Genomic DNA, 19027 nt, shown 5'->3' with positions numbered 1-19027 from the left:
TGGTGACCTCCATATGTTTGGCACAGCTATTCTCATAAGCGTGGACAATGGTAGGGGTTGGTGGGAGAAGGTCCGCCACTGTTTGTGACTGAGTGACGATTTGAATTGGGGTCTCCCTGGTCTTGCTCCAACCTTTTAATTCTTCCGGCATGCAGCAGTGCAGAGCAAGGCAGAGTTTCCTCACCTTCCAGATACGTTTTAGAACATGCACACACACCACCGTTGCCTTTTTACACAGCACACGTTGCTGGACGTGTGTGAACTGGAGCCGTTCTCTGAGAAGCACAACCAGGTCCAATGAGAAATGCAACAGTTCATATCAAACCAGCTCCTTCTGCTCTAGGCAACATCATTTCAGCCAGGAGCACAGGCAGTAAGAGCTTGTGTATGCGCTCGGGTGTAACACCTTTGCTCCTCTGTGGCCTCTCCCACCTCAAGGCATAGCCACACTGCAGGAGTGGGCTTTTTGGTTTGTTTCTGTTTTACTGTGTATTTTGTGTTCTCGTTTTGTATTTTTATGCTGTGAACGTTGGATGAAGGGCGGTATACAAATTTAATAGAGGAGGAGGAGGAGGAGGAGGAGGAGGAGGAGGAGGAGGAGGAGGAGGAGGAGGAGGAGGAGGACCCCAGCAAGTGCTAAAGGCCCCCAAAGAGCCTGTGCTCACTCTGACTGCTTGGACTCCTGATTATTCTTTAGACATTTCTCCCATGGTGGCACCAACTCGCTTTCTCTCTCCCACCTTCTCCTTTTCCCACTGGATCTGCTTCTCCCTCACCCGCTGCTGCTAGTCCCTGTTCTCAACTGCCACTATGCCAGAGACCATTGCAATTGAAACAATCACACATTCTTCCCCTTACTTCCATTCCCCTGTTGCTTACCTGATCCTATTTTAGATTGGGACGCGGGTGGTGGTATGGTCTAAACCACAGAGCCTAGGGCTTGCCGATCAGAAGGTCAGCAGTTCGAATCCCCGTGACGGGGTGAGCTCCCATTGTTCGGTCCCAGCTCCTGCCCACCTAGCAGTTCGAAAGCACGTCAAGTGCAAGTAGATAAATAGGGACCGCTCCGGCGGGAAGGTAAACGGCGTTTCCGTGCGCTGCTCTGGTTTGCCAGAAGTGGCTTAGTCATGCTGGCCACATGACCCAGAAGCTGTCTGCGGACAAACGCCAGCTCCCTCGGCCTATAGAGCGAGATGAGCACGCAACCCCAGAGTCAGACACGACTGGACTTAACAGTCAGGGGTACCTTTACCTATTTTAGATTAGAATATCATGCATGTAGATGGTGCTAAGCCACCGTAATAGTAGCATTATACAATTCTAGAAACGCATAGCCTTGGATTAGGGGCATCTTACCGATGGAGGTTAGTGGCGTGGGGGCGCCAAGTTCTGGAGGGCGCCAGGGAAGAGGCGGAGGCTAGATGTGGTGCCTCCCAGCATCAACTCGCCGCCCTCGCCATGCCACGCCGAAGCAGCACTGCACCCGGAGCCTCCGTCTGCCATGGCCACCGCGGCACAAAGCTGCCAGCTGAGCCGAGAGGTGCCGCGTCCAGCCTCCGCTAAAGGAGTCCCACTAGAGGAGTCGCCCTCCAGCCGCTGCCCACCTCCTCCAGCCCTGCTGGCAGCACCATCCTCCCTTAAAAAAAAGGTGGACAACCTTGGGAAAGGGGGGGGGCGCACCGGAGGGATCTTTGCACCGCAGCGCCGGATATGCTTAAGAGGGCCATGCCTTGGATCTTAAAATAAGTGTAACTTAAGGAAATTCCTGGAAGAAGGCTTCCTTTCCTTTGCCCAGTGCCACATTGGTCAGAAAAGCCCCCTTGCCCCCTAGAGAAGCTTTTCAGGGGTGGCATGGAGAAGAGAGGAAACTTTCCCCACATGAACTTCCTTAAGTTTATTTATTTTTAGGTTTCAACATGAATTCTGCACACTCGACTCAGCGGCAGCTTCTTAGCGAGACCATTGCCGTTGTTACTGCTTCGTGTGCAGGTGTATAGTGAAACAAACCAGGAAAGTATCTCGCCCCTCGAGCAGAACTGAACAATCACACACAGAAAATAAGAGGTTGAAGTGTTAATAAAGCAACAGAATAAAGCAAATGAATAGATGCAATTTCCTTCATATGTGGTGGGGGGGGCAGGAGAGGAGAGGACGGAATTTGCTCAGACCTTTGACATGAAGCAAGTTAAGGATGCTTGTGCTTGTATCCAAGAACAAAGTCTGGCCTCTTTCTACTGTGACGTTATCGCCATCTTGTGGTTGGTACCCAGTAAGCCAACTGGTGTTCTTTGACCAGAATCCACAAAATTTAAGAGGGAGGGTGCTCTAAAAATAAAACAGAAAGCAAAAAGGTTAGCAATGCAAACTTTTTGGGGAGAAAACATGTTCCGCTAGGTAGATCGTGGGATGTTTCTTTGGCGCGCCCTGTCCTCCAGCTGATGCAGTCATAAAGTCAAGGCCAAGGGAAGAAGTATGAGTGTAAGATTCTTAATCTCAAGGCCGTGGGGTTCGAGCCCCACATTGGGTGAAAGCAGTGCTTTTTTCTGGGGGTACTCAAAGGTACAGAGTACTGGCACCTTTTTTCTAGAAGGAAATCACTGGGCAAAAGATTCCTGTGTTGCAGGAGATTGCCCAAGATGATGTTCGTGGTCCCATCCAACTCTACAGTTCTATTATTCTACTAGCTGGCCCTGCCACGCGTTGCAGTGACTGCCCCCACCCTGTCCGGATCCATGACCTATTCTGTTCCTTCCTCCCCCCGCCCGGCTCATCCCTGTGAATCCCCCAACTCCCTCTTCCCCCCAGCCCCCACCCAGGCGAGTCAGTACCTCCATTCAGCCTAGTCTGTAAAGGCTTCAGCCTAGGAGGAGGAGGAGGAAGAGGAGTGGGTGGGATTATGGCAATATTTGCCGTCTGTTCCTTTGATGTCCACTTGAGGGCAATATATTTTGCTTTTTTAAAGAAAATCACATTTTAGGTGTGTTAGGGGTGGAATCTTAACAATTCCAGTAACGCTTGCCAGTAACGCATGTGAAAGTGATCTAGGGGTCTTAGAAGACCACAAGCTTAACATGAGTCAGCAGTGTGGTGCAACTGCAAAAAAGCTAATGCTATTCTAGATTGCATCTACAGAAGTATTATTATCATTTTTATTTACATTTGTATACTTCCCATTACCTAAAGATCACTGGGTGGTTCACAACCTAAAAATACGGAATTTAGTACAGTAGACTGTCAAGATCAAGGGAAGTCATAGGCCTGTTCTATTCCACCAAACCACACCTGGGGTCCTGTGTCAAATTCTGGGCACCTCAATTTAAGAAGGAAATTGACAAGCTGGAAGGTGTGCAGAGGAGAGCAACCAAGATAATCAAGGGTCTGGAAACCAAGTCTTATGAGGAGCAGTTAGGGGCATAGCTGCCAAGTTATCCCTTTTTTAAAGGGATTTTCCCTTATGCTGAATAGGCTTCCTCGCGAGAAAAGGGAAAACTTGGCAGCTATGGTTAGGGGAGCTGGGTATGTTCAGCCTAGATAAGAGGAGGCTGAGAGTAGATATGACAGCCATCTTCAAATATCGCAAGGGCTGTTACTTTCTGCTCAGCGGAGAGGGAAATGGGCTAAGTAGGGAGAAGCTAAATTAGGAGAAGCCACAACTGAGAAGCATAAAGTCTGCAAATCATCTTCAAAATTGCATTGTGGGTGATGTGGAAAAGTTTGAGAACATCACCTAACAATTGCTAGTTACTAAATAACATGTAATCCTATTTCTTTCTAGTGTTTAGTAAAATACTGGATGAAGGGGTGCTTTTGTTTATCCTAAATATTACTGAGAGTTGGTTTCAACTTCTGATTCCTGTCGGTTATTTCCACCCCCACCCCCGCTCCCTCCCCCACACACCAGAATTGGATTGGGATTGTGGGGTGAACCCCTATAGCAGCACATGGGGAAATTGTCCCCTTCCAGCCCCCTCACACCAATCTGCATGTTTATAAAACCCACCAAGTGATAGCAAACTTCCAAGCTAACGTAAATGAAACGAAAGTAGTTGCTTGGTGGGGCTCTGTCCAAGCAGCAATTGTTGCCACATACAACAGGACTGAAAGTCCTCATCACCCAGATTGCATCTAAATCAAGAAGCCCTATTCCCCGTTTCCCCAGAGAATTGATATAAATAAGATGGGAGGAGCCACGATACAACTGGTTGATTAGAAACCCTATAGGGCCAGGCGAAGCTACGTTGAGTCCGCTGTCTCTGTGGGACGCTCTGGGAATGGACATGGAGTGAAGATTTTTGTGCAAGTCTGAGAGTGTGTCCTCTACACATTCATACCTGCACAGCTGAAGCAAGCATGAAGAGGGAGCGAAAAGCAGCTGCAAACCCACAGAACTACACTTTTGGAAGAAGTCTGTAAGAGGGTACTGCCTGTACAAGACGGAGACAGCTGAACTCAACAAGGGCGAGGTACATATCTGTCATCATCCTCAGTAACACTGTCCAAAGGCAACAGGTGCAATGCAGAAAATTGCTCAGTAGTCAAAGCCTGGTATGTCTCTGGGCCATTTGCATTCCCAATATTTGGAGGGCATCTCATTAGTAGATTAACAGGTGTCAAAAATAAGAAAATGGGTGCCATTTCTGGAATACTGCTGACTGAAATGATTGTTTCATGTAGCTTCATGATAAAGCCTAGTCTTGACCTGGGGAACACTGATTAAAAATATCAGCTCAGACATGCCTAAGGAAATGAACACCAGCCCAGGCTAGGAGGGACCCTCCATTTAAAAAACTTAAAATAGTAAAGACCCTACTCTCAATATAGATGCAAGGACTTTCAGTGTAGATGTCATGGATCATAAGGGACATTACAGATGGATGTTCTGTGCCATTTATTTGTCACATAACATTTCCTGCAAACCCTAATTCTTTACGGCGAAAGAGCATTGCATTGTCTACATTTTGCAGATGTAAACCTGAAGGAGCGTCTCCACCCCCATTGTTCTGCCCAGACACTGAGGTCCAGTACCGAGGGCCTTCTGGCGGTTCCCTCGTTGCGAGAAGCTAAGTTGCAGGGAACCAGGCAGAGGGCCTTCTCGGTGGTGGCGCCCGCCCTGTGGAACGCCCTCCCATCAGATGTCAAAGAAAAAAACAGCTACCAGATTTTTAGAAGACATCTGTTTAGGGAGGCTTTTAATGTTTAATAGATTATTTTATTTCATTTTTGTTGTAAGCCGCCCAGAGTGGCTGGGGAAACCCAGCCAGATGGGCAGGGTATAAATAATATATTATTATTATTATTATTATTATTATTATTATTATTATTATTATTATTATTTCTGAGAGCAAACACATGAAACCTTCTTTCACACATGCACACTCCTGAAATCAATAGGATCTAGAACCTTAGTAGAGTGATATACAACCTTATTGAATAAAAAGAATAAAGAAACTATTTACTCCAACTAGCGCCACACTTGCTGGACCATCTTTATAGCCTAGGCTAGATAAGTTTTTGAAGCACTCTGTTTTTCCCTGCAATTAGCGCTGGTCCACAGCAGGAGGGACAAAGTTGTTGGGGCAATGGGAAATCTTTAAGTAATATATATATTACTACTCCCTCGCCCGGCCTTGCAAGAGCAAACAAGTGAAACTACGGAACATTAAAGCCAAATCACAGAGACTGACATAACACAGCGCAGCCTCCCTGCCGTCCCTGTTGCACTGACAGATTGCCATTTAACTAGCAAGCATGGAGCAAGCGTTCCTGTTCCCAGTCACCAGTGAGGGACAAGGTTAACATTTTAAGTGATGGAATGCAGTGTATATATTTCCCCATGCCAGAGACCCAGGACTCCAGCTCCACCTTTCAGAACACTTAATTTCAGTGATGGAATACACGGTGCGTACTTTCCAGGCTGTGAACTCTTGACAGCTCCTCAGATTAATACACCAGAGAGATTTGCTTTCCCCTAGCCCTCCCCTTACCCACCTGAAGGGAAGCAAAATCACATCTTCAGAGATGTCAAAAGAGGGGGAGGGGGCGGGAATTGGCTTCATTTTTGTTGCCAAGTTGCCTTTTTTTTTCAAGGAATGTATTCACAGCCATCTGCTCTAATTCTTCCTAGAGGAGTGGCCACCACCACATTCTTGCTACAATAGAAATTATTATTTCCTTAAGGACACAAAAATATTTACAGAAACAAACAAAAGTTGATTATCTTTAGCTCTTAGGGAAATGCCTTTTGAAAAAGCGATTTCCTAGTAAAGAAGCAATTAGGAAGGCGAACAGAACCATAATTTAAAAAGACGAAGCAATGCCTGCATCAACCTCCCACACTCTCCAAGTACGTATGTATACCTTTGGGCCTCTTAACAGAAAATATAAGCAACAGATACATTACAGACAAAATATGCTGATGGCTTCCAGTGCTCTGATCTATAAAGGATGCTCACCAGGAGCGGCAAGGCTGCTAGCCAACCCTTCCAAATGTATTTGGAGCAGGCAGTTTGTAACAAGCACTGCCATAGTCATCACTATCTCAAACATTGTTTTATAACTGGCTTGGGCATCTTGTTCTGTGCTCAATCTGATGTTCTGCTTGGCCTGGTGCTCAAGAATTTTCTGTTCTGTGCAGTCTAAGGCAGGCAGGAGCAACGGTGGGGCAAGGCTTGGTGCCTTAGCCTGCTGAATCACAGTTTGTGCAGGTCTGTTTTACTTGCTTCTACCCAGGTGGCGCTGTGGTTAAACCACTGAGCCTAGGGCTTGCTGATCAGAAGGTCGGCGGTTCGAATCCCTGTGACGGGGTGAGCTCTCGTTGTTTGGTCCCAGCTCCTGCCCACCTAGCAGTTCGAAAGCACATCAAAAGTGCAAGTAGATAAATTCCGGCGGAATTATCACAGTGTTGTGGGTGAGGGGGATTGTGGACAGAGTTGGTGCAGATAGCTTCTTTTTTACCAACATGTCTTTGAAAACCCTCCCATAATGACGTGGTGAGAGCTGCTTCATGCTTTTTAATTTTGGAGATATAGTGGTACTTTGGTTTTTTGAACGTAATCTGTTCCGGAAGACTATTTGAGTTGTGAAATGTTTGAAAACCAAAAATAGCTGACAGCTAGGTCTCAGGATATTGCACTCAGCGGAAGCTGCATGGCATGTTTGAATTCTGAGGCGTGTTCGAAAACCAAAGCAGGAGTATAGCATCTAGATCAAGGGAAGTAATAGTACCACTGTATTCTGCTCCGGTGAGACCTCACCTGGAGTGCTGTGTCCAGTTCTGGGCACCAAAGTTCAAGAAGGATACTGACAACCTCATTAGCTCCCCTGTTGCTTTGTTTAGTGCCATTGTTGTTGGAGATTTTGCCACCTGGATACACCTCTAATATACCTAGTGCCCTAGAATTCCACATAAAACCAAGGGAATATTTCTCACAGGGGACAGGGTAGGACAACAGTTTGTGCGAATGTATCTGGTTCAAGCAACTCATGCTTAGGCCCCAATTCTAGGCCTTGCTTGTGTATACAAATACTCCATTGAAGTTTATGAGACCCTTTTCTTTCAAGGACTGGGGTGGTTATTGCATCAAAGTCTTCCATTCAGTATCAAGCACACCACAGGATTGTACCTTCAATACAGAAAAAAGGAACATTTTCTTCAAATTTGTACTAGTGCAGCCTCCTGGGCTCTCGTGGAAGTTGGTCTAGTGTGTTTGCTACGGGACTGATGAATGACACACTCTCCTACCAGCCATTATTGGATAAATCTATTTACACAGAAAATATTGACCCGGACCAGTGAAGTGGGACTGGAAACAAAAAACTAGCAGGCCCCAAAGGTAGAAATGCATTTCCAGCCAAGAGTGTTAGCAACTCAAGCCCATAAACAACAGCGCTATCATTAATTACTCAGACAGGGGCAGCTACAAATGCAGCAGGAAGACTCCAAAGCCAATGTGGAAATAGTTCTGCTTGCTGATGAGTTGGGGAGGGGAGTGAGCAGGTCTAGGTCACCATGAGCCAGTTCCTGGGCTGAAGAGGTTACTTTGCACATGGGCAGAAGCAAAAGGGAAATCTAAATCCTGGATGAGGAAGGGTGGGAAAATTCACTCGGTATGAAAGCAAATAAAGCAGCTTCGAGACCCAGGAGGTAAGGCTTGCCATCCTAGAGGTAATTAATTTATGAAATGGAACATTGTGGGGAAAGATAAAAAAACTGTGTTGTGTGAGACTGTAAAGAAAGTGGAAGATCCTTACTTTAACGCACTCTTCCCCTTTGCATAGACAGCAAAGCCTGAATTCAGAAACCAAGATTAAAAAATTTCTGTGATGTGACTGGCTGGTACTAATAACTAAACAGAGACCAATAGTAAGAGACATAGCTGGTTATCCTATATAATAAAGTCCAAGTGTCTCTGCGTCCAGTCCCTGTGTCCGTGGGATTGCGCTACTGCGCATGTTCCCCACGGACAGCCGTTGGGACTTGGAGCGCAGAGACTTCGGACGGGATAAACCAGGACTGTGAGAGAGATTACATGCTTGCATATACACAACCATACAAAAAAAAAAGGGTGCAGCTTCCCCTTGCCTCTGCTGTGCTACGGAAGGCTCTCTCTCTTTCCTCCTGGTTTCTTCTCCGTTAGAGGGGAAGGAGAGGAGGCAGGCGTGTGCTGGCGAAAGGGAAAGGGAGGGTAGGTGGGTGTGGATAGAGAGCACGCGAGAGTGCTATTTTTTCTAGGAAAAAAGGTGTCGGAACTCTCCATGAACACCCCCCTTGTTCTCTCATAATGGCAATGGAGCCTATCCAAGAGGTGCCGAAACTGAGTTCCGGTGAGTTCTGGCTGAAAAAAAGCCCTGGGCCCAGGGCCGGCTCTAGGTAGACCCCCGGTGGCGTGGTGCACCAGGGCGGCGGGCCGGTAGGCAGGGCGCCACGCGGCAAAGCCGCACGGAAACCATGCTGCGCCCTGCGAGGGCGGGGGCGCCGGAGCGATCTCCGCCCCTCAGCGCCAGGGCAGCCAACCTGCTCGAGACTGCCCTGCCTGAGCCTCATAATAATAGAACTTGGGACCATTCAACGAAGCTGCATGCTGGAAGATTCAGAACAAAAGAAAGTGCTTCTTCACACACAGTATAGCTAAACAATGGAATTTTCTACCCCAAGGTACAGTATTTGCCAGCTGAAAGCATAGCCCAGTACATAGTTCCATCTGAGGTGGCTGGTTCATGGCAGCTCCTTCCAGCTCATGCACATCTCAGGAAAACATGGCTAACCATGTTGTGCAAACTGAGCCATTTCAACAGAGCAGTGCCATGCAAGACAGCATTAGACTTTGCACTTCTTCTTTTCTATTTAGATATGAGACTTGGCTGTCAAGGGCTTACCTTTTGCCCCACATCAACGCAAAAAGAAAAAGGAAAAAGGAGTGCCTAATTTGCAAGCACTAAGCATTCCATTTCCAGTGCAATATCCTGTTTCAGTCCTAGCACAGCGGCAACATGTTTCCTTTGGCTTATCTGTATACATTATCACTGCCATAATGCATCATGGCCTGGTTACAGAATCATCCCGTGTAAAATACACAGTTTTAAAAGCAGGCATAATTGCATAATGCTGTTCAGTCCGGAAGAATAAATGCAGGAAATAGAGTCACCTCCATCTGATAATGTAAGCTGCATAAACTCTGCAGTATTCAGATCAAGCACAGCAGTTGCCCCCCAAAAAATGGGAAATAAAACGCTTTGCAGGATTTCTCTTGTCAAAAAGGTTTAATTTTGAACAAAGCCAAGCAGCAAAAAATAAATTTAAGGAGAAAAGCTGTGAGTAAACAGCCTTTTATAAAAAACAACCAGCACTAGGGTGTCCATGTATCCTACTTTACAGAGTTCTCTGTTTAAAAGTATTCTGGATCCGAAGAGCTGTCCATCATGTAGCGAGAGCAGAGGCCTTCATATTGCGTGTCAAGAACCCCCAGGACACCCTCAAATAAAGACACAGTTCACACCAAATTTTTGTTTTGGTTTTTGGCATAATTTTTGGCCACAACCTTATTGAATTACAGTATGTGAGTGGTTGCTTAGGCATTGGTTCACGACTATCTGTTCCCACTTAGAGGTAGGAACAGAACTGACAACCACAAGCCTGCAGAAGTCAGTAAGGGAAAACATTTTTGGGGAGAGAATAGAGCTGGGTGCCAGGCCCTCACCTCTCCCCAAATGCTCCCAGGTGCTCTTGTGTGGCCCTAGCCCCTTGACAGGGGGTCGGACAAGAGCATGGAGAGCCCCTGGATTCCTTTAATGGAATACCCTTGCAGCAGCAGCATTGAAGGGGCTGGCACAGCCAATCCATACCCCTCCACGAACTAAAATTAACCAATGCCTAACCACAACCTTCCTGCCAACCTAGCAGTTCAAAAGCATGTCAAAGTGCAAGTAGATAAATAGGTACCGCTCCGGCGGGAAGGTAAACGGCGTTTCCGTGCGCTGCTCTGGTTCACCAGAAGCAGCTTCATCATGCTGGCCACATGACCCGGAAAAACTGTCTGCAGACAAACGCCGGCTCCTTCAGCCAGTAAAGCAAGATGAGTGCCGCAACCCCAGAGTCGTCTGCAACTGGACTTAACGGTCAGGGGTCCCTTTCCCTTTACCTTTAACTGCAACCTTACAAGTTGTGACAATTTGCTACGCAGTAGGCAAAAACCAAATGGCCCCAGCCAATCAGCCAAATGGTAAAAATTCCTACCAGGCCCCTGCCCCAAAAGCAGATGACCCCATGACAGGCATAGCAAGGTCAGCATGAACAACCCTAAATATAGGGAGGGTGATCCGATGCGCACAGTGAAAAGAGGAAGCTCAATGCTGCGCGGAAGGACTAAATAGCACTCCAACAGTCAATCACTTTGCAACATCAAACTTTCCCCAGCAACAATTGGAGGTGCCCAATCAGATTGGTGGCCATCCATACTAACCCGCCCAGCAACAGGGGATGTCATGGTTGCCCCCAACGCAACATGTGCTCTCCATGAAGGAGAACCCGCTTTGCCCATCCATAGTTAGCACTTGGACAGCAGACTAAGCAGGCACTCAGGCCATCCAGTCACAGTTGTCACCACCATAGTGAGATGTACTGTATTTTTATTTAAATCATAGCACTTATTTCTAAATTTCCATCCAGACATATAAATTAGCATACAAATGAAATTTGTATGTGAATCTGTGTCTTCTCCCCCCCCCTCTTTTTGCAGTACTTCCCCCCCTCTTTTTGCAGGGGCTACTTTGGGCTACACCTACTCCAACTGAGACTGCCCCACCACAAGAAAAGTGTCCAGAGTGCTATATTTATCTTGTGGGGTTTTACTTGTTTAGAAGGCAACACATGAACTCATTTTGACATCATTCTTATTTTGACAGTAGCACCTGATGGCTTGCACCTGATAGCTCCAGGCTCTCATTGTCTTGTGAAAAGAAATGGTAGAATACAACTCCTACGTCCAACACATTTAGAGTTTACTTTGGGAACGGAACTACTGTATGCCTTTTAACTGGGGTTTTCTTGTATTTTGCCTCAAGCACGCCACAGTAAACCAAAGTTGAACCAATTCTCCATTTTCATGTTGCAAAAAAAATCCCGAAGTCCTTGTGAAACAAAACAGTAACCATTTAGCATATGCATGACAGTTCAGACCTTATATAAGCCACCTTTGGAAACATATGGAAGTAGTGATGGTACAAGCAAGACCAGGCATAGGCAACCTTCGGCCCTCCAGATGTTTTGGACTACAATTCCCATCATCCCTGACCACTGGTCCTGTTAGCTAGGGATCATGGGACTTGTAGGCCAGGCATCCCCAAACTTCGGCCCTCCAGATGTTTTGGACTACAATTCCCATCTTCCCCAACCACAGGTCCTGTTAGCTAAGGATCATGGGAGTTGTAGGCCAAAACATCTGGAGGGCCGCAGTTTGGGAATGCCTGTTGTAGGCCAAAACATTTGGAGGGCCGAAGGTTGCCTATGCCTGCCCAAGACGAAGCTGAGTGGAAGCATTACAGAGGGTTGGACGAGGTGACTCTACAATTCTAAGCCCCACAACTTCCAAACCACATGCCTTTGCAATACCCTCTAAGGCATCCATAGCACCTTCTGTGCCAACACACACTCTGACTCCTCCCTTCCCTGCTCCTGACAAGGAGAATAAATGGTCGGAGCAGATATGAGAGGCAATGGGGAGTATCCTCCTTCTTCCTCTCTTCCAGCAACCTCACACCACCAGCATCAGAAACATTGGACCTAGTAGATTCTAGCAGGGCAATTCATTTAAGATCTCCAGACAGTCTTGGATCTGAAACTGCCCTGATTTCTCTGGTTTAGACAGGAGGAGTGTGACTTTGCAGTTCATCTTCCAGTGACTTTCAATACCACCAACTATGATATAATTTCTGTTGCCTTAAGAGATGGCATTGCAGGGCACTATTCTTCAGGTTTTCCCCACATTCCTGGAAGATCACTCCCAGCAGGCAGCTGGATGCTAAAAGGCATTTCCATTTCATGCCTTTGAGCATCTACATGAAACCACTGGGAAACGTCATTTTGGGGTTGGGTTGAAATGCTGGCAACAAATAGCTTTACTTCTCACTTCCACCATCTGACCCTAGGGAGGCAGGGGGAGTTCTGAAATCTGTGTCTGGTGTTCCTCCAGGAGTGGATTGCAGGGGCAGGGGGCAAAATCTAGCTAAGATGTGCAGCCTATTGTACTGAGTGAATGCTGCCTGGAGGAGGAATGGGTACCTTCCTTGAATGCCCAAGTGGTAGGGATCCTTTTCACCAGCCTTCAGCCGTTTCACCTGCTGGGCCTCCTCTGGAGAAGATAGTGCTGAAGATGTCTACCTCCAGGGTGATTTACCTCAATGCTATGGGGCTGCTTTTGAGAGCAGGTTAGAAACTTTAATTGGTGCAAAGTGCACCTATTTTTCAGCACCACGCAGAAAGTTTTTTTTGTTTTGTTTTCCCAAGTCTTTTAACTCCTCTTCATGTCTTTTAACATTATTGATTTTACTTAGTCTCTGGAGGATAATGGCAATTTGGCCTTATTTTTTCCCGCTTCTGTAGCTGGGCTCAATTTTGTTGGATTGGTTGCCGGGCTTTTAATTTGTGTCCACCTATGTTGGATTTTATTGCTGGATTTTATCTACTACAGGGTTGGTTTGAATGATTGATAGGTTTACTGAGTTCTTCATTATGGTTGTTTTCAATTTTGTGTCTTATTTTATTGTGTATGTTATGTGGATAATATTTTTGATGCTCAAAAAATGTGTCCATATGAACATGGATCTTGTTCCACCTGCACTGGCTACCTATTTCTTCCCAGACTCAATTTAAAGGCCTGGTAAAGGTAAAGGTAAAGGGACCCCTGACCATTAGGTCCTGTCAGTGCCTAGCAAGCCCGCCCAGGTGAGGGGGTGGGTGGCGGGAGCAGCGCCCGAAAGGGCTCCTTTCAGGCGCTGCTCCCGCCGTCCCCCTCGCAACAACAGGCTTGCTAGCCGCCGTTCCAACGGTGCCTAGCAAGCCCGTGTCGGGCGGGGGGGAGAGCAGGATCCTCCGCTTCCCCCCCCCACTGCCCGGGGATCGGACGAGGCTGGAGAAGCCTCGTCCCATCCTCACAGTGTCGGGCAGTGAGGGGGAGCAGAGAATCCTCCACTTTCCCCCACCACACACTGCCTGGGATCGGATGAGGCTGGAGAAGCCTCGTCCCATCCCTGCAGTGTCAGGCGGTGGGGGGGAGCGGAGGATCCTCCGCTTTCCCCCCCAGGCGGTGGGGGGAAGAATCCACTTCTCCCCCCCCTTCTTCCCACGCTACAGCCTTTGTGTTCCACTGGTCTCTGCCGGTTGCCCCTCACCAGCAGAGACCAGCGGAACACAAAGGGGAACGAGCTGCAGCGCAGGAAGAAGGCAAAGGAAGATCAGCTGAGAGGCGCTGACAGCTGTCACCTCCTCTCAGCTGATCTTCCTTTGCCTTCTTCCTGTGCTGCAGCTCGTTCCCCTTTCGCTAGAGGAATGCCCTGTAGGTTTTGTGATCAGAGGTTTTTATGGCCACGCTTCGCAAGACGAAGCGGCGGCCATAGAAAACCTCGTCTTGCGAGGCAACCTCCAACCACAAAACCTATTCGTATAGCGGAAAATTCGTCTAACAGGGCATTTCGTCTAGCGAGGCACCACTGTACTTGCATTTTGACGTGCTTTCAAACTGCTAGGTTGGCAGGAGCTGGGACCGAGCAACGGGAGCTCACCCCGTCGCAGGGATTCAAACCGCCAACCTTCTGATCGGCAAGCCCTAGGCTAAGTGGTTTAACCCACAGCGCTACCTGCGTCCCATTTAAAGGCCTGGCATTGACCTTTAAAACGGATTAGGACTAAGTTACCTCAGAAGCCAAGAAGCCACCCGCTGCCATAGCATTTACTTAGCCTTGAGGTCAGTGCCAGAAGACCTGCTTTCTGCTCTGTCAATATGCAGAAAGTGTATAAGAAACATGCCTTCTTTTTGGCAACTCCCTCATTCTACAATTTTTAATGACTGTTGCTAACTTTTTAATTGCAGACCCAATCACTGGGAAGCTCTATGACCCATCTGCCCACACTGGCTTCTGGACAGAGTCTTCCCACTGGACTCCTCTAGCGGAGTACCCTGCAATCACACCTTTGGGGGATAGGGGCGTTGCACCACTTCACTCCACCCCAACATTCAGCTAAGGATTCCACCCAGTGCCTTATCCGCCAAAAGTTGTGGCCGTTTGTTATGAGGAAGGCAAAACCTCCAAACGGGGTTAAACTGTTTGCAGGCAAATTCCTTTCCAGCTCCAGAATGAACCACAGCAAGATCAATTGGGTGGTGCAAGGAAGGAAAGGGATAGCATACAATTAAACACAGCAGGCATTATATTGCCCTGAAGGAAAAGTTTGGAAACACAAAGCACAGCATAACGGGAGGGCAATACTCTTCAGCCAACTGTGGCACCAAACACCGGTGGCACCGGCCTAAATAGCTGCCTCCTGATTGGTGGATAGGCTTGGCGGGCTATCCTGCCCTCCTTTGCATCCAGCCATGGGAAATCCCCAGAGGCCAGCCACAAAACGGAGAAGCCTTTTTCCTGCGAAGGGAGGGGACCTGGTGTGCCACAGTCACCGACTGCCCCAAGACTGGGTAAGCAACCGTTTTCAGCTGGGTTGTAATGTGTGATTTGTTGTGTTCAAGCAATTGCATTAACCGGCTGCTTTTAATCCCTGTATTACACAGCAATGCCTGTGCATGTTTTAGTACAGCTGCACTTGTGTTTTTATTGCTTCATTTGATCTTATGTCAATTCTATTTTATTTGCTGCAAGCCACTTTGGTTGTTCTAAATGGAGCGCAGGATAGAAATACTGGCAGTAATAATCAAATACAGTGGTACCTCGGTTTAAGTACACAATTGGTTCCGGAAGTCTGTACTTAAACTGAAGTGTACTTAGCCTGAAGCAAACTTTCCCACTGAAAGCAATGGAAAGTGGATCAATCCGTTCCAGATGGTCCATGGAGTACTTAACCTGAAGCATACTTAACCCGAAGCAAACTTTCCCATTGAAAGTAATGGAAAGTGGATTAATCCGTTCCAGACGGTCCGCGGAGTACTCAACCTGAAGTGTACTTAATCCAAAGTATGAGTGTAAATGGTTCTGGAAGTCCGTACTTAACCTGAAGCGAACTTTCCCATTGAAAGTAATGGAAAGTGGATTAATCCGTTCCAGACGGGTCCGTGGAGTACTTAAACTGAAAGTACTCAAAACGAAGCGTACCTAAACCGAGGTATGACTGTAAAGCCACCTTCCAAACAATTCCTAAAAACTAGACCAGCCCAAGAAAAGGAAATAGAGCATGGCTATGTGGTCAACCTACTACCTGAAATATAACTGGAAATGGGTTTATACCATGTCAGAGGAGGAGGAGGGTAAGGAAAGGAGAGGAGGGCTAAAGTCATAAAAATAGGTGCTCTCCATTTACTCAGTTCAGTTTGAGGAACTTAGATTCTACACCCTCTTTGGCTAAAATCACCACTAATGAGCTCAGACATTTGAAATTTAACTAATCAGGGCTTACAGTTCCAGCACCCCACCACCCAGAAGTCAACTAGAAATATTTTGCCTAGCAGTAAGAGCAGCTGACAAAATTAAAACAGCAGCAGCAGGTGACTTTGTCGGGGGAACTCATATGGCCCCCTCTCTATTGTCCTTTTAGGCTTCCATTAAGTGATATTTTGGTTGCAATGGTCAGGCAATACCTGCGAGGCCAGAGGTGGGTGGCACGAGGTGACCCTCCCCCTTTATACTTTAAACACCTAAGGTAGTGGATGAATGCAAATAATAATAATAATTTGGAGTTGATGTACATCAATCAATCCATGATGTCTTATCAATTATCTGACGGCAGCAAATTAAAAAGGAACAATACAGCTATCAGCGCCTAGTACACAGTTCCCCATTTTTGCCCAAGGCTTAGCATATGGCAACCTTTGCCGACATGCCTGCCTGAACTTTACGTCCAAACTCCCAATGATTGTCAGCAGAAAAACAATGGCTAAAGCTTTCCATATCACAGGGGACAGAGGGAGTTTTATGTTAAATCTGCTTGACACAGCTTTAATTCACTTTGGAGTTGTCATTATTTGTTCATTAATTAATATTTTATGGTCTATCAAGGCTGCTCCATAACCAAAGGTCTCTGGGCAGCATACATTTAAAAAAAAATGGTTAAAATACAAGAACTCGGATCCTAACTTTCCTTCTGTTCCCCACCTCCCCTTGCAAGAAGGGCAAGCAAATTCATTCTGATTCTGAGCATACTGAGCGAAAACGTTTTCAAAGTCACAGGACTTAAAGCACGTGCAGCATGATTCAAAATCTCTCTCTCATACGACAGCTACAACCAGGACTCCCGTATCTGCCCCAAGCCTAACCTAGTGAGACAGAGAGAAAGCGCTGGCAATTTTGCTTATCCTTCCCTTACAACTCAGAGCTACTTTCATCATTTATTTATTTACTTACTTGCTTCCCGACTTCCTTTTTAAAAGCAAGGTCCCTTTTCTCATTTCATCTGACAAAGATTGTCCTCTTAGAATGACCTTTCTCCCCGCCCCCTCTCTTTCCCCTTCCCCTACCCCAGGCTATTGCCCTCGTGGCAGTAACTAGATAACACACTCTATCAGAGTTTTTTTTATATAAAAAAATCATTGGAAAGGCACAAGAGCTGATAGTGGCATCAATCCTAGCCTGACACGGGCCAGGGTCAACCATTTATCTCTTCGCATTGCCTGTGGTAACAGTGGCAGCCATGTTGGCTCTCTCTTCGCAGCTTAACAACCTTGCAGAAGGCACATTTGTTCGTCAAGATAACATCTGCACTTAAACTTGGACTTTCAGTTGTTGCTTCTGCTGCTGCAGCATCAGCTACACACTAATCACACAGGACTTACTGTTCTCCTGGGGTGGGAGGTCATTTAATATAATTTTGAAAGACAACTGAGAAGAAATTCTGTGTCAATTGTGTCTTTCTTTATTGGGGGAGGTCTTGGGATCTTAACACGCAACAGGGCAAAGAGAGACTTGCGCCCATGGCCAACTTAGCTCACAAAAAGGGTGGTGTAATGTCAGAGGTTGTTGCGGCTACTCTAGAGTAACGGCTCTCCACATGCTTGTCTTTTAACAGTCTTTATTGGTGCACTCTATTTACAGTGTAGAGAGGTGTTGGAAACATGTCTGCTCATTCCGATCCAGAATCCGCCACTGCCCCTCGGCGTGACTTCCTCCAACATAAGAGTCTTGGGACAGTGAATCTCCTCCCCTTTCTCCTCCTCCGTAATTCTGGAACCGGGGGGAAAGGTCTACGCTCCGTGCTTTCCCTTTCCCCCCTTTCTGCTTCTCTCTCTTTCCGCCTGTGGAGCCGGGGCTCTCCCATGCTGCCAGAGACCTGGCACTCTCTCTCTGTTTCCTGACTAGCCTCTTCAGAGCCCGCGCTTCCATCGCTGCTTGGGGAGGAGCTGCTCCTGATGAGAGGGGGCGGTTCTCTATACTCTCTTCCCCTCACATGTAAGACAAATGCCTCCTGAACAGAATATGGAATAGGGGTAAGTTATGCCCGCTTTCCATAGTTGGGGTTGCTCTGTTAGGCAGAAGTAGATTCAGTACAGCACCATGGAATGGAATGGTTAGAGTTATCAGCCTGTGTGTTCCATAATGGTAATCGCTCAAGAGACTGGATTGTCACAGATCCGATGCTCCACCAGCTCGGTTTTCCCACCTTTGGGCTTCACATACATGGCATCTGCCCTAAAAGATGTATTCATACCACCTATGGTGCCAGGGGAGTAAGAAAAATCTGTACAAGGAAAACATTATTAAAACAGCATGCTTGCATGATGATTAGGTCTGGTCTAGTGATCTGGAATAATAATCTGCCGGCTCACTAAGCATAATAGGTTCAAAGACATCCAAGCTTGGTCGAAACCTCCCATAAGCCCAGAGAGAACATCAGCATCTCGTATTGAGATGTTTACCCCCATCAGCATGTTTACCCCACCAGTGTCTCGGTGGTTGACATTTCATTAGATATCAGAGGTATAAGTGGACAGGTTATTCCTCTGGGCTTCCCCAGCCCCGTATTCAGAGTAGCATTTAGCCATCAGCTAATAAGCCACCAGCATCTTCGTTTCTAAAAAGGTTGAACTGCATTATTTACAGAAGCAGACTCCCCAGGTTAATCACAGGCTACGTTGCACATGCAGTGGATTCCAAAAGGAATACTAAGAGGTTCTGTCTTACACAAATAAATTCATTCGTGCATGATCATCACCACATATCCTAATAGTGGACTTAGATGCTCAAGGCAGTGCACATAGTTCTCTATATTAACTTCACCATGGTAGATGGAGCTGGAAAATAGTGACTGTACGGCAGCTACATCATTCTGCCCGGACACTGAGGTCCAGCACCAAGGGCCTTCTGGCGGTTCCCT

At 46.9% G+C, this 19027-nt stretch overlaps 1 protein-coding gene and 1 long non-coding RNA gene across 7 annotated transcripts in view; one reads left to right on the top strand and one right to left on the bottom strand.

Annotated features, from left to right (window-relative positions):
* LOC148686118 (uncharacterized) overlaps positions 1 to 19027 on the top strand; it is a 312355-nt gene that overhangs the window by 3228 nt on the left and 290100 nt on the right. The gene's annotated exons all lie outside the window — the stretch shown is intronic.
* The window catches only part of PKHD1 (PKHD1 ciliary IPT domain containing fibrocystin/polyductin), a 261509-nt gene that overhangs the window by 159933 nt on the left and 82549 nt on the right, over positions 1 to 19027 (bottom strand). For all 6 annotated transcript variants that reach the window (XM_088665480.1, XM_035110412.3, XM_060272303.2 and 3 more), the window contains one exon: positions 2169 to 2325. In XM_088665480.1, coding sequence (XP_088521606.1) covers positions 2169 to 2325 — 157 coding nt within the window. The remainder of the gene's footprint in view (positions 1 to 2168; positions 2326 to 19027) is intronic.

Source organism: Zootoca vivipara, chromosome 3 (genome assembly GCF_965207765.1).
Source record: "Zootoca vivipara chromosome 3, rZooViv2.hap1.1, whole genome shotgun sequence".
NCBI classification, from domain to species: domain Eukaryota; kingdom Metazoa; phylum Chordata; class Lepidosauria; order Squamata; family Lacertidae; genus Zootoca; species Zootoca vivipara.
This window is presented reverse-complemented; position numbering and strand designations above follow the sequence as displayed.